Genomic DNA, 21950 nt, shown 5'->3' with positions numbered 1-21950 from the left:
GACCCAAAAACAATGCCTATGAAGGTACCAATTTTTCCCGACTTAGAAAAATAAAATTTTCATCGAAAAAACATTATCAAGGAGTAGATTCCTACTAAATTGAGCATGCTAAACACATGACAAAACACTTAAAACCTATGGGGCAGAACTAGAAATGGGGCCTAATATGTTCAATTATATATATATATATATATATATATATATATATATATACACGTGTGTGTGCGCGCGCACGTGTGTGTGCGCGCGCACGTGTGTGTGCGCGCGCACGTGTGTGTGGAAATGAAAACCCTCCCAAACCTCAATGAATTTTTTTATATATATTTTTTTAAAATTCTGATTGTCCAAGTGTGTTCAGCATGATTAATTTACTATAAATCGACACTTGGATCATGAATTTTGGATAGAAAAAATGATATATGGAGCCTCAAAATTTTATGAAAATTGTAGGCCATTGATTTTGAAACTTATAAAAACCCTTTTATACATAGGAATAGGGGGGGGGGACAAGGTCTCCACCCCCGCCCAGTCTCAAAATCCGAACCTCCATCCCCGCACGGGGATGGATTTTAACCTCCACCCCTGCTTCCATCCCTGTTTCAAGTCCTCCATCCTCATCCAAACGGGGGCGAGGCGGGGCGGGGCCCCATTTCCCCTCGGTCTATAGTCATCCCTTGAAGGATTGGAGACGGGGTGGGGCGGACGGGGCGGGGCGGGGCGGGGGAAAGCATAAGACCATTCCCTTCTCCATCCCTGCACGGGGATAGATTTAGCCTTCATCCCTGATCCAAATGGGGCAAGGCGGGGTGGGACCCGTTGTCCCCCTGTCCACTGCCATCCCTACATAGTAATCAAATGCTGCAAGAACTGATTCATATAAATCACATCTATATGGTGAGAATTTAAAAATAAACAACAAAAATCGAATAAAGCAGGAGGGTTTTTCATTGGGGTATATATATACATATATACGCGTCATGTGATTAAGAAAATGAATCCATCTTAGATCTCATCTATTCTTTTGCATTTTCACATTTTCATAAGGAGCTATGAATTCAAGAAAATGAATGAGAAATGTTGTCAATATACAATGACTTGCAACTCAGCCGGACGAGTCAGAATTAGGCACATGTGCCAAAACGGATTGGCCATGGACTTTGCATCATACCTAGGCGTGTCTTGGACTGGGCCTAGGACTAACCCTATTGGTCAACAATCAGTCTTCATCACCAGGCCTGGCCAGTCAACGACCAGGCCTAGCCCGTCCACTAAATGGGTCAGGCCAGCCCAATCCACCCATTGTCCAGCCCTACACACAACTATTAAGATTTAATCTCTCCATTGAGCAGCTGGTAGCATCAATACCTATCTTCAACTTATAATCCAAAAAAGCCCAGGCATCCCAAATACTGTTATTTGTAGTCAATATAGAAATGGAAATGAGTACACTAACTAAAATATTAGTTGAGCCCTGCACAAATACAAGAGGTCGACAAGCATTTTGGAGCTCATACTGGAGAACATGCAGAGAGGAGTCTCTTTATGTCTGTCTTTCCGTGTCTCTCTGGTTGAACAAGGGATGCTAGCCCTTTTCCCATCGACCCCCTCCCTCTCTCTCTCTCTCAACTAAGTAATATAATATATTATTATATATAATAATTATGGTATATTATATAATATATGATATTAATATTATATAATAATGTATACATTATCATATACATTTTTCATAACTATTAATATTAATGTTATTTTTGTGTTATATAATATACAAATGGAAATTAACATTATATACAACATGAGACATAATATTATATATTTTTTATAAATATGGATATTATTTTGGCATAAAAATCACAAAACCAAGTTACTAAACTGCCAAATGTCGTTCGAAAGGGGTTTGGCATAGTGGGTTGGGACCTAGGCTGCTAGGCAGGTGGTCTAGGTTCAAATCTCATGGACTTCACCCCTTGCACAAGCTGAAGCATGGTGACTCCCTAGGGGCCAGGGGTAATAAGCCCACAGAGGTTTACGCTGCCAGGAGATGGACCGTAAGTACAGTAGGCCAAGCCAGCACAGCTAGGTATTTGATCCTGAGGGTGGTTTCTCCGTGTAAATATAAAAAAAACAAAACTATCAAACATCAAAACCAAGTTTTTAAAAAAACTGGTTTATCAGCCTGTTATCCAAATGGGGCCTTAAAGGTTCTCATTGATAATGGTAGCATAATTATGGATGGAAGAGAGGCCTGAGGTTAGCATTGGTAATGGAACTCAAATCAATTTGTTGGTACCCAATACGTTGCACAGATCTGTTTAGACATGAAACTTGGTCATAGCTTTCTGTAGAGTACGGCAATGGAAGAGTTCCTTTGGCAAGATTCTTTATATATATATATATATATATATATATATATATATATATATATATATATATATATATATATATATATATATATGTGTGTGTGTGTGTGTGTGTGTGTGAAAATGAAAACCTACAAAATGGGCACAGTACTAAATGAAACATGATATTGGATTTTCGTTGTTCTTTTTTAAATTCTGACCCCTGAGATGTGTTCAGCATGATTGATTAAATAAAAATCAACACTTGGATCATACATTTTGAATGAAAAAATGATCTGGAGCCTCAAAAATTTATGAAAATTGTAGATCCTCAAATGCTCCAAGAAGTGATTCATAAAAAAACAAACATATGGATTACATTTGTCCGGTTAGAATTTCAAAAAAACATTAAAAACCAATATCATTTTTCATTTAATGACCACCGTAGGTATGACAAGCTGAGCCAGTGCCACCAGGTCTTCGTGCAGTTTCTTCGGGTTATAAATTCAAAAAATATATCATTTAGCACCATGCCCATTTTGTAATCAAACTGGTCAGCACAAACTGGGGACTGTAGAACAAGTCATTGAAGAATTTGTTCTTTTATTACAGCCAGACCTTATCAAGTGTCTGGAGACAATCTCAAATAATACATCAAACTGGTGGGTGCAAACTGGGGAATGTATAACAAGTCATTGGAGAATTTGTTCTTTTATTACAGCCAGACCTTATCAAGTGTCTGCAGCCAATCTCAAAGAATACATTAACCGACCCTTAGATGAGGGATAACCAAAAGGAAAACAAAGACCAGACCCCAAGTACACAAATTCCACTCATGTCAAACCAGTAGAGATGCAGCAAATAGAAATGATGCACGTTGGTCATCCATATCTGTATGCACCATGCTCCAATGGCAACATATGCATGAGGACAATATCATTTAATACCCACCTAATTTTGTGATGTGGGTGATGTGCTTTGTGTAAAAAGAGCCCAGCTGCTTCACATGGTGGCTAACTGGCCACTGCCAAACTGCCCAATTCCTTTTTTTCAGCAAATCATAGACACAAATTCAACTCATCCTAGCAGATCCAGTAAAGGTGGTTGTTCAGATTGTGCTTTTGGATTTTTTGACAAAGATAACGGGGTAGAATCTGAGCGCCCACGATGTCTACCTCGTCCTCCTCCCCTCCCAGCAGGTGGGGGTGGAGCAATTCTCAGTGGGGGTGGCTGTTGGCTTTTGACTGGCACAAATACTGATTCCAGGTTGACTTCTCTTTTAGTAGCATGAGTGGCAGCAGTACCTTGTCCAATGCTTCCTTGATTTGGTCTGGATAGCCCAACTGAACTGTTGATAGAAAAGCTGGAACTGTTTGTGGTGTTTGTGCTAGAGGATGGACTCTGCTCATAGAGTTTGGACAGACCAATTGGATTGTTGAAGGATACATTGGCTGGGTTGTTTGCATTTACAACTGGTCTTCCTTGATTTGGCATAGATATCCCAATTGAGATACCCATTGTCGAGCCCAGACTACTGTTTACCGTGTTTCCTGGGCGTGGAGGCCAATCAGCAAATGGATCAATGTCATCAAAACTTGAATCTCCAGGCACTTGAGAAGTCGACTTTTGTTTCTCATTTTCAATGACCTGAGAACCCTGACTGTTAGAAGGTGCCAGAGGCGGCCACTCAATATCAACAGCGGGACAAGATACAGGAACTTGTATATCAGGCTTCGATGTTGATTGAAACTGAGTGTTAGAAACCAGCATTGGCTGAGAAGCTGGTGTTGTAGACTTTGGGGGTAAGTTGGGCCCTTGTAAGGAAGTAGGTTTTTTGGTTATCGAACCCCAATCTTCATCCCATGCACTCGTAGACTTTGTTGAAGATGACAGATGCCCAGTTGGTTTCTGGAGGGGATCAGGCAGATGCCCATTAGCTCCAGCATGCTTGACACCAACACCTGAAGCACCTGAGTCACTCACCAATACACCACGTTTCTCTTCTATTTTCCTGTGGAATTCCCACAGTGAAGCGATTCAGGCAAAGATGGTAAAACATAGACGTAACACTCGGGACAAGAGCAATCAAATCTTCCAAATATAGCACGCAATTTTATTGAGTTTCTTGAGGAAATGCAAAATATTGGTTTTTGCATTGGGTTGGGTAAACCTCAATATTCAATCTCAAATTAAGAAGTCTATAATTAAAGCATCAGAGATTAAAAAAATGTTAAGAAAAATTATATGGTTTGACCCCTTGTTTTTTTTTTTATGATGAGGAACCCTCGCTGAAGCAAGGAAACCCCTGGGTGGGGCCCCCAACCACCTTGCCTTACGTGGCCTACCACTGAAAGCCACGGACACACCCATGAGCCAGTGGGATTTGATCAGGTGCCTTCATCTCAACAACCTTGCTCGCCAAGCAGGCAACCCCTACGGTCTCCTGCGGTAGTGCTTTAACCCCCTGTTTGGAATATGGATCACTTTATAAAATTGCCCATTGCCATTTATACTTATTTTAGATAGCAAGTTTGGTGTCTGGATTTTTTATTTTATTTTTCAATGATTTTTTTATAAATTTCACCTTTTTTCAAAAATAGGGAGACCTATTTTTTTTTTAACTACATATTTTCTTCAATTTTATCCCCATCATCACCATTGCCATCACCACCTTGTTAATATATATATATATATATATTATGTTCCTATTACTGCAAATTAATAATACCCACCAGGGGCATTTTCGTCAGTTTTTTCTATGAAATAGGAGCTGCCCATTAGGGGCAGCATTGTAATCTTTCTTTATTTTTTTATTTGATGTCCCTTTCACCAATGTTAAAAGGCATTTTTGTAAGCAATCAATATAGCTGTTGGGGCTCCCCAACAACTAAAATTATACCTGTTAGGAGATCCTCAACCATAGTTTAAAAACTTCAGAGCAATGTTGTTAAAAATGCGCAGTGCAAAAAGCGTGCTTCGTCTCAAGATTAGGGCCTTTTTGCCTTGAAGCGTAAGCTGAAGGTGCAACTATGGTCGAGGTGTGCGCCGCATGCCTTGTGACGAGGCGCACGCCTCATTTTGACAAGGTCAAAACCCTCATTTGACAGAAAATCCATGTAAAAAAAACTAAACAAAAAGGGGCCAAATGTTAGGGCACTCCCCTTTTGTTTCCTCTCCTCTTTTCCTCTTCTCCCTCATCTTCACTGTCAAAGAAGAAGAGAGGAGCAACTGCGTGCACCCTCTCTATCTCTCTGACTCGTTCTTCTTCTTCTTTGCCTCTGTTTCTCATTTTTCGCTCTCCCCTCTCTTTCTCTCTCGTCTCTCGCTCTCCCTCTCTTTCTCTCGTCTTTCGCTCCCTCTCTCTGTCTCTCCCTCTCGTTGTCTCTCTCGCTCTCCTCATCTGCCTCTCCCTCTCGCTCTCCCCTTTCTTTCTCTCTCGTTTCTCTTTCTGTTTTTTTTTTCCTGATAACCCTTTAATTTTTTTTTCTTTATGTTTTTTTCTGCACAAAGTTGGTACCCATCTCATTGTTGTTCTCTAAAAGTTATATGGATGAAAAACAAAATCTTTAGTTGAAAATCTAAGAAGTACGAAACCTAAATGGGTGATCTTTTCTTTTTTTCATTTTTGTTCTTTCTCTAAATGTAAGCCTATATGAGTGTTATAATGAAATTGATGCGTATTTTTTTGCATATAAATAAGTTGGTGTTGTCTTTATCTCTTCTTTTTTGTTTAAATACATCAAATTTTAAAATTTCTCAAGTTAAACTATGGCGGTAGTTGGTTTGCCACATATCCTTTATATTTATACCTTAGACAACAATAAAAACTTGAAAAAGAATACAAATAATAATGAAGAAAAGAATTAATAGATTTTATTGATTGTTAAGAGATTTTGTTACTTAATTTTTTATTAAATGCTCACATTTTATTTATTAGATACTTACATAGATCAAGTTGTTACATTAATATTACTTTTACATGTTAATCTAATATTATTCAGTATTTATTTGAGTTTTTTTTATTTCTTATTAGTTGTTGCTTCATCAATAAAGCATTTGTTTTATTTATTTGTAATTTAGATACTTTTTTAAAGTTTTTTAAAGTTTAAAAAAATGAGGCTTATGCTTTACGCCTCGAGACTTAAACATCGCTTCAATTTTTGGTGGAGCGCCTCACTATGCCTTAACGTTTTTCACAACATTGCTCCCGGGTCAACAGAGTAACTCAGACTCGGCCCGGATCGCCCAGTCACTCGGGTCAAAAACTGATTGAACTCGCAACCCACTTCCTTGCTGCTCACTCTGGCAACCCCCTCCCTCTTCGCCGCTCACTCTGGTGACCCCAGGTCCTGAGGCAATACATAATGGCGGTCATCTCCCGTTCATGCACTGTGTAACGCATCTCTGCATCTTTCAGCTTGCGACTCTCATATGCAATCGGATGACCATCTTGCATAATAACTCCGCCAATGGCAAAGTCTGAGGCATCCGTGTGGACTTCGAAGGGTCTCGAATGATCAGGCAGTCGCAGCACAGGCTCCCTCACTAAGGCTTTCTTCAAGCCTTCGAAGGCATCTTGGCACGCTCCTGTCCAAAGCCATACCCGATTCTTCTTTAACAAATCAGTGAGGGGCGCAGCAATGAGGGAATAACCTTCGATGAAACGCCGATAATAGTTTGCCAAGCCAAGGAATGACTGCAATTCTGGCACTTTGCTTGGCGGAACCCATTCCTGGATGGCCCTTATCTTCTGCCCATCCATACGCAGCACACCACGCCCCACCACGTGGCCAAGGAAGCTGATCTCCTCCTTCCCGAAGAGACACTTCTCTCGTTTGACACAAGGGTCATTATCCTTCAGCACCTGAAACACTGTTCGCAAGTGCCCGACATGTTCCTCCATGTTACTGCTGTAGATCACGATATCATCCAGATAGACTACCACAAACTTGTCTAAGTAAGGGTAGAAGATTTGGTTCATTAAAGTCGTGAATGTGGCTGGAGCATTTGTCAACCCGAATGGCATTACTAGAAATTCGTAAGCACCATAGCGGGTGACACAAGTTGTTTTTTGCTCATCACCTTCAGCAATCCTCACCTGCCAGTAACCCGATCGCAGATCTAACTTGGAAAAGATACGGGCACTGCCTAGCTGATCGAACAAGTCCGCTATCAATGGCAATGGGTACTTGTTCTTCACCGTGACCTTGTTCAAAGCACGGTAATCCACACATAACCGTTTAGAGCCATCATGTTTCATCTGGAAAAGGACCGGGACACCAAATTGGGCTTTTGATGGACGAACAATGCCTGCGTCCAACATCTCGTCTAGCTGCCTGCGCAGCTCCTTCAACTCTGTTGGCCCCATACGGTATGGAACCATTGCGGGAGGCTTTGCTCCCGGGGTCAACTCAATCTTATGGTCGACCTCGCGTCTTGGCGGAAGACGCTTTGGCAATTCCGGAAGCATCACCCCCCGAAACTCCTCCAATAGAGGGGCTAGGGTCGGCGGCACTGTTGCTTCTACCTTCCCTTCATCTGCACGCACTGCAACTAAGAATGTCTGCTCCCCATGCTTGACACCCTTCTTCAGTTGCATTGCTGATAACACTGAAGACTTGCCTTTCTGCGTAAGGCACTGCACTGTGTGGGACAGGTCTGATCCCATGATCGTCAACGTGTTAAACTTTGGCAGCATCATCACATTCCGGTTTCGCAGAAACTCCATACCCAAAATCACCTTGAAATCGTCCAGGGGCACCATAGAGAAGTTGGCTTTCCCGACCCAACTCCCCACTTGAGTAGCCACATCTCTTGCTTCACCAAGGATGGGCTTGGCCTCAGAGTTTACGTTTTTTATAGTCCTCTGCTTTGGCCCAGTTTTCAAGCCCAACCGCTCTGCCTCTTCCCGCGAGACAAAGTTGTGTGTGGCCCCGGAGTCTACCATTGCCGAAGTAGACTTTCCATTCATAATGACTTCTACGTACATAAGTTCCTTACTGACCTGCATGTTCTTAGTTGCGCAACTTCTAGCTGCGTTAATCGATCGCATGGCGCCCATCCTCGGTTGCATGATCTCAGTGTCGTTGCCTTCAGTATCGCTGCATTCTTCTTGTGCAGCATTGGCTTGCCTGTCGTCCTTTACAAGGCGCTTTGGGCATTGCCGGGCGATATGTCTATCACCACAGAACCAACATGTCACAACTGCACCCTTGTTGCTGTTGTTATGCTTTGTGTAGTTCTGTTTCTTTTCGGATTAATGGCGTGTCGACGCCTCACCTTTATCGTTACGCTGCTCATCCTTCTTGCCTCCGTGGTCAGGCTTCTTCCCAACTTTGGTTGATGGGGTGAAAGGCTTGCGCTGAGTGTCAACTAAGCGCTCAGCCGCCACATATGCATCTTTCAAAATGCGAGGGTTGCTCATTTCCACTTCAGACTGTGCTCATGGTTGAAGTCCCACAATGAACCAGTTGAGCATGTCGTCTTCTGGCATGTTAGGTATCTCCAGCATAAGCTTCTGGAACATTCTGACATAGTCTTGCAACGAACCAGTATGTTTGAGCTCACGAACCATCTGGTAAGCCTGTCTCTGCGCATTTCTTGGCATGAAGTAGTTGCGCAACTCTACTTTGAAGTCGTCAAAGGTGTCTATCACACATTGACCCTTCTCCATGTCATTGCGCTTCCGCCTCCACCAAGCGATAGCATCACCATCAAGTAAGGCCGCTGCAGCCTTGATCCTCATATCTTCGAGGGTCACATTCTGGATATCCAAGTAGTCTTCTACTTGAAACAAGAAGTTCTCAATGGCCTTGCTGTCACGAGAACCATTGAATTTTGCGGGTCTAGGTACATCAATCCTTGATGGTCTCTCACCATTTCCGCCATTTAGGGTCACCGTCCGCTGCAACGTACGGTTCCTCAACTCAAGATCGGTCATTGTAGTCGTTAATGAAGTGACCTGCCCCATTAGTAAGTTCACCTGCTCTTGCAGGCTCGCCACCACATCATTCAATCCATTGAATGATTCACATGCGCGTGAAATCGCTTCATCATGAGAAGTCACATCTTCCACCAGCTTGTTAACAGTTGCAGCCAACTCTTCTTGGCCCCGAGGTGAACCCATCTCCTCAGCTTTGGCAACTGCCTTGCCTTTGGTGTTGCGCAAGTGTTGATAAGGCGCCACGATGTCTTGCTCACAAATCGCAGTCTGTCGGCGTGTCTGTCGACACCGACTCCGGAGTCCCTTCCCCAGCACGAGAACGGGCTCTGGTACCACTTGTCACGGGCCTATTTCCTTCAATGGGCCAGCGCGGCGCGACGGTCCTTCCTTACCGCCGCAAGCCTACTCGTCAGCTCGCTTGCCGGTCGCGGAAGCTTGTGATCAGAGTGCAAGAGAGCAAGAGAGAATAGAGGGAGAGAAATTGCAATCACAAGAAGCAATCACAACGAGGGTGAACAAAAGAAAGCTCAACGCATTTAATTCATTCACAATTTTGCCCGCAGGCGATTACAGTTCAAGTATACGGGCTGCCCCTTCGGGGTATTGATTCACCTGAACCGGGCAGCTTACATCAGACTCAACAAAAGCAAAACAGAATCTAGCGCAACTGTACACTGTAAGTCGCAAGGGAACAATTGCAGTGCTGGTTATAAATTTTAATTCATTATCTAAGTGTTGTTTTTTAGTAAATATCTTATTTTAAAAATCTGATATCATTGAAAGCATTCTTCCCTGTGATAAGAGAACCAAGTTTCGAAAGTGCTTTGTTTCCAGCTTCCGAAGCAACTTCCCAATAAATGGGCCCTTCAAAATATCTAAAAACTTCCACAGCACTGCACTTAGTTTTCTACTTCAGAAGTGAAGTTCCAATAAATGAGCTTCCCTGAATACGTGGAAACTTATAGTGGCCATGTGTCCAAGTCTTCAGGCTACTGTCTTATGCGGATGGTTTTATGTGGATTATGTTCCAACATAGTAAAGGTCCAATTCTCATGTTAAAAATCAGATATCATTGGACATTCTTCCCCATGAGTTTCCAAGGTGCTTTCCAGCTTCCCAACAAATGAGTCTCCCAAATTAGCTTAAAAGTTTTCACAGCCCTTAGTTTCCAACTTCCAAAGCAGCTTCCTAAAAAACAAGTTTTCCAGTACAAGTAAAAGCTTCTAGTGGCTATCGGTGCAAGCCTTTGTGCTACTATTTTATGTGGACAGTTTTTGTGGATAATGTTCCAACAAATTAATCTAAAAAAAATAGAGTTGCATCTGATCATACAGTTTCTGCGATGATTAAACTATTGTTTATTTGTAATCATGGTGGTTCATATGTATTGGATTTTTTTGTGGTTCTTTACCTTCTTGTAGGCATTAGTTTATTTTTCATTACAGGTTTTTTACCTTTTTGTTTCTAGCCTTCTCTCTTGCCCACTTTCTAGCCACCAAAGCTAATGACTTTGAGGTTCCATTTCATTGGATAAAAGGCACAGACTCGTGACTAAAAGAAACTGAATCGGATCCATGTAGCTATATCAATTAGCAACTGGATAATCTAAAACCAACAAAGTTATCTGAGTTTCTAGAGTCCAGACAATGCTTCATTTAAACTAAAACACTTGGGTCCAATTTCCAGAGTTTGAGTTGATTGAATATATGATGCACTATGTCGAGAAATCATTTAAATTCATCTTTATGTTAATGATCAAGTTGACAATTTAAATTATTACAAATTAACTCAGATTTTTCCTTGTCGCTAAAGCAAACATGATTTAGCAATTATAATTTATACTCTTGTTATTGACTTATGAGATGTCTGGATATGAAGTCTTACAATGTCTTAGCATTTCTTCAATTTTGTCTGAAAATCCCCAAAATGAGACATGTCGACTTCCAGTTCACAAGTATTCTCATTGTTCCCACAGCCTCTAGTAGTAATTGATTAGGTTTTGAAATATATGTTTTGAAATGAATGCTTGAAATATATTTTTTGAAATGAATGCCTATGTGATTAGGTTCTGAAATATATTTTTTGAAATGAAAGCTTATGTAACTATATGATTAGATTCTGAAATATATATTTTGAAATGAATGCTTATGTGACTATGTGATTAGGTTCTAAAATATATGTTTTGAAATGAATGCTTACATGCCTATGTGATTAGGCTCTAAAATATATTTTTTGAAATGAATGCCTATGTGATTAGGTTCTGAAATATATTTTTTGAAATGAATGCCTATGTGATTAGGTTCTGAAATATATTTTTTGAAATGAATGCTTATGTGCATACCGGATTAGGTTCTTAAATATATTTTTTGAAATGAATGCTTATGTGCCTATGTGATTAGGTGATGGAATATATGTTTTGAAATGAATGCTTATGTGCCTATGTGATTAAGTTCTAAAATATATTTTTTGAAATGAATGTCTATGTGATTAGGTTATAAAAAATATTTTTTGAAATGAATGCCAATGTGATTTGTTACTCTAGGATGAATTCGGTATTAAATTTGATACATGGGTCTTAATAGGTCACGTTATTGTTACGGAATTCATAAACACTGCAGCAAGTCTACATCACAAGTTGAGAAGGAAAACTATGTGTTGTCAAAGAGTCCTAATTGGGTGAAGGACTCAGGGCTAGACCCAAAAATTGATATAAGTACAATTCAATATTTACCTATTGAAGAGTTGACAAAGAATCTAGGGTGCAATGTAAGTGCATGTGTTATCTCTATTTTATGCATTTGTGTTCTTTTTTCCTCTTCAAAATGAGTTTAAAAATGTATATGACCCTTGTTTATATTTCATAAATGTGTATTATCTTAACTCCATCCATGATCTTGTTGTTGTCGTTCATTTGATATATATGCAATTTGTGAATCGGTTTTTCATAATACAACAACAACAACAACTACGCCTTCATCCCAAAACAATTGGGGTCAGCGATATGAACCAAAAAAGAAATTCATTTTGGGTCTTCCACATGAATCCTTTTCCTCCAATCATTTCTATCCAACGCCATGTCCTCGGTGAGGTTCAAAGCATTCATATCCTTTCCTATCATCTCCATCCAAGTCTTCTTAGGCCTACCCCGACCTCTTTTAACTAATATATTTTCCCATTTCTCCAACCTTCTAACTGGAGCATCATTAGGCCTACCCCGACCTCGGTTTTTCATAATATATATCAAATTTAATATTGTTCTTGTATGATTCAATTTTGTACAGTGTAGTCTAATCTAATATTGTTTGCATGAAATTAACAAATGTTGACATAGTCACGATGAGGATGTGGGGGTTCTTCCTCCGTAAGATTCGGTTCACCACCCGCCAGCCAAGGTAAACACCTAGACAGGATCGACTTCAGATCACACGTGGGTGATACTTCAAGGAAAGAAGAGGTGACTCCTTACACACCACAAGCCACTGCAACTCCAAAGTCGTCCACGACAGCCTCATGTAAATATTAATCTAGTATTTCTTCATTACAATTACAAATTTATTATTATCATTCATATTAATATTTATTTTATTTCTTACTATAAATTAACAACTGCAGAATCTTCTCAACGCAAACGTGGAAAGAACAAATGTATAGCCCACCAAAAGCAAATCAAGCAACGAAAGGCATTGGTAATTATCCTGAGATGCAAGGTGTTGCGGGTAAGGGGTCCTTTGTATTCTCTAGGAGGCTTTCGTGCATCATCAGTGAGCAGGCCATACTCGCTCACAACTCATGGAAGGTCTCAAACGACGAGAAGATAGTGTTATGTGAGGCAGTTTATGTAAGTATATTATTTAACTATATTTTGATAAACAAATTAATTCATTAAAAGAATATTACTAACTATATTTTGATAATTTAGTGAAGGAAGAGTTTGATTTAGATAAAGATATACCTAACCATCAGTGTTGCGTGGATAAGCAGCTTCAACTATCATATTCAAGGGTGTGAGAAGGTTTCTACAAGCATTACCAAAAGTTTCAAAACCACGACGTAGCAAAACAACATCCTTCAGAGAGAGTCAACCCTGAAGTGTGGAAAGGGATTTAAATGTTTTTCACTAGAAACTATTACATGATAAATATTGGATATATATATTTATAAGTAAATAAATGTTCAATTTTCTAGATTTTCATCAACTAATTGATCTTTCTTTGGTTAATAGCGGGCGTCGAAGAAAAATTTGATGCATAAAGTAAAAGAGACGGTCCAACATACCAATGGATCGTCTTTGTACCTCCTGAGATATCATACGAGGGTAAGTTTCTTTAGTGTAAGTTTATTTTTTTCATATACTTGTAGTGTTAAATATGTTTGATCTAATACATTCTTAATTTGTTATTTACAGACTGAAATAGATGGACAAAAACTGATACCGAGTGCGTTCTACAAAGAGACGCATACTAATTCAGATCGCACAACGTTCATCTATAGCGAAGCAGAAACCACCCTTTTAGTAACTCACACTTTGAAGTGTCACATTCATTCATTTTATTTTGTACATTATCATTAGTTACCGATATACAACAAATTATTAACGATGTGCAGACGAAGCTGCAATATGTGAAGATTGAAAATTCAACATCTTCACAAGGAGGCTTGTCGATGTCGCAGTGAAACATCTTTGCCAAGGTCCTCGAGGTGCGGTACGAACATGTAAGGGAGATGGGTACATTTTTTCCTTCATCCAAACCATCTAACTCTAGTCATGCCTAGTGTTGTTAAAAACGCGCCTCAAGGCGCAAAAAGCGCGCCTCACCTCAAGGCGAGGGCCTTTGTGCCTTGAGGCGCAGGCTTGAAACGCAATACCCTTGAGGCGTGCGCCTCATAGGCCTTGAGGCGCACGCCTTGAGGCGAGGCGCGCCTCGGACTGAGGCGTACCCGCCTCGATTTATTTGGTCAAATGAGGGTCAAAACCCCCATTCGACCAAAAAAATAAGGCTTAAACAAAGCCCTACCTACTCCTTTTATGTGTTTTGATTTTTTTTTTTTCACAACCTTCTCTCCCTCACGGCTCTCACGGGCTCACAACATTCTCTCTCGCGTGGTGGAGCCCCGAAACAGGTATGATTTTTTTTTTCTCTCTCGTTCTCCTCCTCTTCTTCTTATCTCTTCTCTCGTCTCTCGCGTGATACAAAAAAATGCACAGATGCACAGATTTTGTCTCTCTTTTTGCCGTAGTTCATGCACAGAAATGCATTAAACTATTCTAATTTATTCTTTTTGTTTTCAGTTAATGTGTTCTGCGTTTTCAATACACCTCTGAATGTGCTCTGCGTTTTCAAGATGCTTCCGAGTATGTTTTGCGTTTTCAATACACATCCAAAGGTGTTCTGCGTTTTCAATACACCTCTGAATGTGCTCGGCATTCTCAATATGCATCTGAAAATAAAAGAAAAACAAAAGATTAGAAACCTGCGCACTTTGCTATGAGGTGTGATTTTATTTATTTTTGTCTGAATGATTCTGTGCCAAATACATTCTGTCGTGTTTCTGCTAGGGGTCCTGCGTTTTCTTTTATGTACAGAAACCTGGTGTTACATTAAAAAATGTATGTGTTTTATGTTTCATTAGATGGTTAATTTTTTTGTATGTTAATGGATACGATCACTGCAGCTGCGTGTTTTTGCTTTTGCTGGAAATCTGCAAATACACCTGATATGCATTTCCAACATTGGGGAAAATTTTGATACGCGTGTTTGACAGTGAAAAAGATATAATATGTTGAAATCGTGGTATCTACGTGTTTTTGTTTTAAATGAAAATCTGCAAATACACCTGATATGCATTTCCAGCATTGGGGAAAATTTTGATACGCGTGTTTGACAGTGAAAAAGATATAATATGTTGAAATTGCGGTATCTACGTGTTTTTGTTGTTAATGAAAATCTGCAAATACACCTGATATGCATTACCAGCCTAGGGAAAATTTTTGATATGCGGATTTGACATTGAGGAAAAAATTATATAATAAGTTGAAATCCCTACATCTGCGTGTTTTGCTTCTGATGATAATCTGCAAGTCTATCTGATATGCCTTTCCAGCATTAAAAAAATTTGTAGACTTAATAATCTGATACGTGTGTTTGATAAAAAGAATAATTACGTAGAAATCCCTACTTTGCATGTTTTTGGTTTTGATGAATTTTTGTATTAAGGATATTGACAGAAATTTATTTATGTTAAGTTCCATAACAGGATATAGATGTATTAAGCCTAATGACAGTTTTGAATTTCTGTATTAAGCACATTGACAGAAAATGATCTATGTGTTAAGTTCCAGAGCAGTTTTGATTCTTTTTAGAAAAGAATAATTCATTTGTTTTTTGTCCACAAGGATGCTTACTGATATTCTATGTTGCAGTTCATATTTTTTCCGTATTTATTTGATATTTTTTATTTTTTGTTGGTTGTTGCTTCATCGATAAAGCATTTCTTATTTATTTATAATTTTAGATAATTTTTATAGTCTATTTTAAGTTTTAATAAAAAAAAATTTTGAGGCTTACGCTTTGCGCCTCGAGGCTTACGCCTCGCCTCAGATTTTGGTTGAGCGCCTCACTACGCCTCAACGCTTTTCACAACACTGGTCATGCCCAAATTTTGCAGCTATCATCTCAGCTGGAGGAGAGGCAAACGAAGGTCCAACAGTTAAGAGAGGAAATGGAGCGACAACAAAAAGCAACTAGATAGGAAATTGAGTAAGAGAGTAGACAGAAAATGGAGAGAGAGAGAGAGAAGCAATTAGGAAGCTCAGAGAGGAGATACAGTCCTTCATAAATGTGCAAAGACACAATTTGTGAACTCTTTGCATATATTTTTTGATTTCTAAATTTTTTGCTACAATTGCTATAATTAAATTTTGATTTATATGAATATTGAAGTGTGTTTTTTATAGGCTTGAAAAGGATGTAGGGGGGTTTGCATTTTTTAAGTGTATATTTTTTGAAGTGTGTTTGAAGTTTTTGTTTAATGTACGTTTGAAGTGTATGTCAGTAGTTTAAAGTATGTTAAATGTTTGAGGATGTAGTGGGTTACATTTGAAGTATTTATGTTGCAGGCTTGGAGAGGATGTAGAGGGTTGTATTTTTTAAGTGTATTTGAAGTTTTTGTTTAATTTTTGTTGAATGTATGTTTTAGTTGTTAATTTTAGTATATTTGAAGTGTATGTATTTGAACGTAAAAACAATTTTTTTAAACTACTTTTTAGTTTTCAATTTCCACGTTTATAACCTATAACGGCGACATTTCTGTCTCGTCATTATAGGCCAAATCCTGTCGCGTTGTTATCGTCTACAACAGCAAGAGTTAATGCTCGTTGCTAGACTAGAATGTTATAAACTATAGGTAGCCTATAATGGTGAGATCTTTTGCTCACCGTTATAGGGTATCTTGTCGTTAAAACAACCTCGTCATTATTGGATACCTCACCACTATTAGTGTTTCCAGTTCCGGCGAGATTCTTCGTTAGTATTAGTTCACCCTTTAACGACGAGCTATAAATGTTATCGTTATTGGTCAACAAATGTCATTTTCTTTCGACGACTTATTCGCGTCGTTACAGGACAATAGCGGTGAGAAAAATCGCCGCTATTAACCCTCATCCTTGTAGTGTTAGTTATCACCTATGACCCATGTTCACGAAACCAACTAAACTAGATTCAAAACAGACAAGAAAGACCAACTTTGGTTCTTAAGATATGAGGTAAAAACTCCACGTGTGTTATGTGCCCATTATAAAACATGAAGTTTTTGGACATGCTCATTTATCATGACATGATTTGCAATTTTACTGTCATAATCATGCATTTTCCTGATATTTCCAAATACATTTATATATTTTCATCAATATGTTCCCTTTTTTTTATTTTTCCTATGATCTCCTTGAACTAATTAAAAGACAGTTTTCATATCTTTTGATGAGAAAATTTGGAAACAGGCTATACAAATAAATAAATATGTATACATGCATACATACATACACATAGGTACATACATATATATATATATATATATATATGAAAATTGATCCCTCTTAAGCATCCACACTGTAGACGGTTATGATTTTTGATGTTTGAAGACATGTTTTGGTAAATCTGACCCTACAGATGTTTAGCATGATCCATATACTAGAAATTGATTGTCGGATTATGTCTTCTAATGAAAAAATGTGATTTTATGAGTCTTTAAATTTACAAAATGTCCGAGTCATTGATTTTTGAAGTCTTATAAAAACCTGCTCACATGCCATAATCAGATTATCCAAAAGCCTATTACTACCAAATAGACCATGTAGATCACATCTGTAAGGTTAGATTCTAAAAAAAATAACTAAAAAATAAAAATTAAGACAATTTGCAGACTCCACAGTCTGCACCCTCCTACTGTTAGGAGAAACCATCACTGTATATATATATATATATATATATATATGTGTGTGTGTGTGTGTGTGTGTGTGTGTGTGTGTGTGTGCGCGCGCTCTTGAGGGAACCAAGAACGATGATTTATGTCGATTGCCATAATCCCCATGACTGTAGGTGCATCAACAGCTGTATCAAATGGCTGGGCACCCCGAGTGTAGTGTTCCTGGCTTGTATAATATTCAGGATAACAGAAAATAATCAAGCCAGGTAAAGCACAACATACCTAAGGATATCTGTGACGAAAAACATAAACTTCCCAAATTGTTGAACATTCAACTGCTGAGCTATAAGAAGTGGCACAAGCAGAGGAAGAACATGTTCTGCTGCAAACTCGACGCCATACTGAGCACAAGGGTATACAAAAGATATCAAGGGAAGATCAGGTAAAAAAGATTACCCATTAAAAGCAGTAGACAGAAGAAGACGAGAAACTAGAAAGATACAAATCAATGCACTGCATGCACTCAAAATGTATTGCATCCTCGTATTACATATTCAATGCTACGTCACATGAATACTCCATTATGACTCCTGTTCCATATCCCCCTATATGTCAAGTCATACTGGAATTTTCACAAAAACGACCGTATTTCGATATCAACAGACAAAATTCTAAGTGTGAAAAAAATCCCAAAAGAAAAGAAGAAACATGGAACACAATGATCCAAAAACAATTTCTTTATACTAGGATAAACAGTAACTAGGGCCGGGTACCTGGCCTAACTCGGGTTGAGCTCGGGCCCATATTTGAGGAACCCGCCTGAATAAATTCGGCTGGGCCCGACCTGACAACTTATCAGGTCGGACTCGGGCCCTTATCATCCGAGATTAAAAAAACTCAAATACATAGACTCAAAACCCTAACGAGTTGCAGTCCCAATTCAAATTTCAAAAAAGAGAGGGCTCTGGCTAAGCCTGGCTTGACCGACAGATGTCATGATTGACATGACAACTGCAGCAGGCCAGGGCCTAGGTGTCTTTCCTTTCCCCTCTTTCTATTGGAGATAGCTCTCTCTCTCTCTCTCTCTCTCTCTCTCTCTCTCTCTCTCTCTCTCTCTCTCTCTCTCTGCAACGGTGTTCTAAAGCTCCAGTGGCGATGATAGGAGGGAGGGGAGGAGAAGAAGATGACAGGCTGAGGACGGGAGGTTGGAGAATCATACTCAAGAAGACAAACTTCCCCCAGAGGAAGAGAGCCACAGGAGTTTTTCTTCTCTTTTTTTTCCCTTTTTTGTTTATTCAAGTTTTCAATTTCCTGTTTTTCCCTCAATCATTTGGATTCATAGAATTCATTGGAAAACGCAATCATGCTCAACCAAGTTCTTTTGTGTGGCTGGTGTGGTTTGGCCATTTCGAGCATAATTAGGTCATGATTATCATATCGGTAATCGGATCAGGCTCTCGGCGGCTACTCAAAGCAACCAGGCCTATCGGACCTTTATGGGCCCATTATCGGGCAGGCCTAGCCCGAACCAATGTCTCCACCCCTAACAGTAACCACAGGTAAAATCGTCCAACCACTAGCAAAAGTAAAGGAAAAGCTCAAGTCAGAGCTCACCCACCTCAGAATCTCAGATAGGTCTAAGCAAGTCAAATACAACCCAGTAACCTGATCAATCACATTGACTTGTGTGTGCAATGTGAACTGACAGCATAGCCATTTCAGGTTACATGAAGATCAACAGGAGTTCTGAGTTCGGCCTTCAGTCAACATTTTGTTTTAAATTGGCCATGCAGTATCTTAAAGAGATGGTATGGAGCAACACTTTACCTGCTTGAGCATTGAGTTTGAAACACCCAATGTACACATAAGAGTAGGTGCAGACCGATCAACAGCAGTACAACGCTGCAGTGTTTGCAAGATGTCTAAAGCTGCATGTTTGTCCAATGAAGGTAACAAATCCCCAAGGCACAGCAGTGCATTTACACGCACCTGCCAGAGAATGAAGTATCTAAGAACTTGATAAGAAAACCTTTTCAGAGCATAATCTGTATGTGTATGTGTGGATGTAAAAGAGGATATTCAGGAGCAGAAACATACTGCAGCAACTGTAGTTTTAAGGGCCAAGCCATGAACACGGGGCAGAATAGCTTGCTTCACTAGCTGCAATAGAAGTAATGAATATTCAACAATAAGCTAACATAATTCTCAATCACATTGTTCATATAAAAAACAAAGAATATATAGGTTTTTTTTATAAATCCTGGGAAAATCTCACTTAAAAAAATTTAGAAATATAATAAATAAAAAAGAATATGTTTAGATAAGAAATTTTTGTAGAAATGTAAATATAAGTTACGAAATTTTTGAAATATAAAACATATAAAAGAAAGAAGGAAAAACATATTTAAAATGTACAAAAGAAATATAAAAGTGACTGAAATATCATGATATTACCATGATAATTTTGCAATAAATTTGATTTTAAAAATCTCATGACATTTTAGCATTTAAATCATTTTCTCAAGAAAATTATTTATATAGGCGATATTTCCAAAATACCACTGATATCTGTGACTATGTTCAAGACATACAAGTTTCTCTTTTCTCTTTTCAATGATTAACCATCCAGTAGACAAAATGGTCACGTATTAAAAAAAGGACAAAAAGCAGATGTGTTCTGAAGGTAGCATATCTTTATTCGAAAGATATTGTTTACAGAAAATAAATGTGTTTGCATGTGCACGTTCTGCGAATTTACGAAATTCTTTATCAACCAGAGATTACATGTAACTGGCATAGGCTCCACAACATATGTTGCAAGAAATACAATCTAATAAAAGTGTTTAAACCATTAATCACCTGACCATCAAGTTGTTTTGCAAGGCAAACAGTTCTGCGTAAAACTTCCTCTTGTATGCGTACATCAGCATCATCAAAAGCTCGGACAAGCAACGGAAGAACATGAGAAATCAAGTGATCATGATTAGCCTACAAGAATGACAAACCAAGATTAGATTCTTCACATACTCCACAAGGTATGTAATAATAATAATAATAATAATAAAGAAGCAAGCATTCCAGCTAATGACTAGAGCAGAAAGAGAGCTGGCCAAAGTTATGAAAATCACACATTGTAAGTGGGTCAATACAATATAAGTTAAGGATGCAAACATCAAGAAGCACAGGTAGGTCGGGATACTGGAGTCTGGTGCAACACAATTTTGATGCAATAAAAGTAAAGGAAACTAAAGCAACCTTGACTAGCTCAAGCAGAAGGCACAAATTTGGAAGAAGAATTATACACAGGTCAGCAGACATCTACAAGTTTGTCTTTGCTCAATCAGCCATGTATTCTGTTGAGAAATGCAATATAGTGTATCACAAGAGTTGGGTAATATGCATCTATGTACTTCTTGTATTTATAAGAGCATTTTTGTATTTTAGCTTAGAAAGTGTGTAGCAATCAAAGTAAGAGGTCTAAATCTGTCAAAGCTGTATTTTGTTGGTTAGTGAGGGGGGGGGGGGGGGGGGGTGTCAACCCTATATGTTGTATTCTCTTCTTTTCAATGAATGAAACTTCTTTTGTGCTCCCTCTCAATTTTTCTCTTCTAGAGTTCACCTTCTTACTCTTAAAGAAAAGTGGTAGAGGGCCATAGCTAGGGGTGGCAAAACCTGACACGACCCACCAACCCGCCTCTTAGGCGGGTTCGGGTTGGGCTTAAGCCAACCCGTTTAATAAACGGGTCGACCCGCGTAACCCGTTTATTAAACAGGTCGGGTTCGGGTTGAGGGTATGCCAACCCGCCAACCCGGCTGACCAGTTTAATAAACGGGTTAGGCGGGTGGGTCAACCCGCCAACCTGAGAACCCGTTTACCCGACCCAACCCATTTATTAAATGGGTTGACGGGTCGTGTCGGGTTACCCGTTTATTAAACGGGTCGGGTTCGTGTTTGCCACAGCCGACACGTTTAATAAACGGGTCGGGTTCGGGTTGAGGTATGCTGACCCGCCAACCCGACACGATTGCCACCCCTAGCCATAGCTGAGTCAAGTGTGCTGAAAAGAATGCAGACTTGGGAGTTAGTGAAACTTCCACTTGGAAAGCATATAATGTAATGTAAGAGGGTCTATAGAATAAAGACCAAGACAGATGATTTCATTGAAAGATACAAGGCTAGAGTAATGGCGTCGACTATGCAGAGACATTTGCACTGGTGGCACGTATGACAACTATAAGAATTT

At 39.2% G+C, this 21950-nt stretch overlaps 1 protein-coding gene across 2 annotated transcripts in view; it reads right to left on the bottom strand.

The window, feature by feature from the left end:
• Positions 1 to 2910: 2910 nt before the first annotated feature.
• The window catches only part of LOC149819830 (SCY1-like protein 2 A), a 61733-nt gene continuing 42693 nt past the window's right edge, over positions 2911 to 21950 (bottom strand). Inside the window, exons 10-14 of one of the 2 annotated variants that reach the window (XM_089983637.1) lie at positions 20566 to 20694; positions 19804 to 19866; positions 19534 to 19695; positions 17989 to 18107; positions 2911 to 4353 (exon numbers count right to left, since the gene is read on the bottom strand). In XM_089983637.1, the coding sequence (XP_089839763.1) occupies positions 3420 to 4353; positions 17989 to 18107; positions 19534 to 19695; positions 19804 to 19866; positions 20566 to 20694 (1407 nt within the window). In that variant the 3' untranslated portion in view covers positions 2911 to 3419. The remainder of the gene's footprint in view (positions 4354 to 17988; positions 18108 to 19533; positions 19696 to 19803; positions 19867 to 20565; positions 20695 to 21950) is intronic. The other variant, XM_089983638.1, reaches the window with a different exon arrangement.

This window comes from Nuphar pumila, chromosome 12, assembly GCF_984573655.1.
Source record: "Nuphar pumila chromosome 12, dmNupPumi1.hap1.1, whole genome shotgun sequence".
Taxonomy (NCBI): Eukaryota; Viridiplantae; Streptophyta; class Magnoliopsida; order Nymphaeales; family Nymphaeaceae; genus Nuphar; species Nuphar pumila.
Note: the sequence above shows the minus strand (reverse complement) of the source record. Positions and strands in the feature narration are given on the sequence as shown.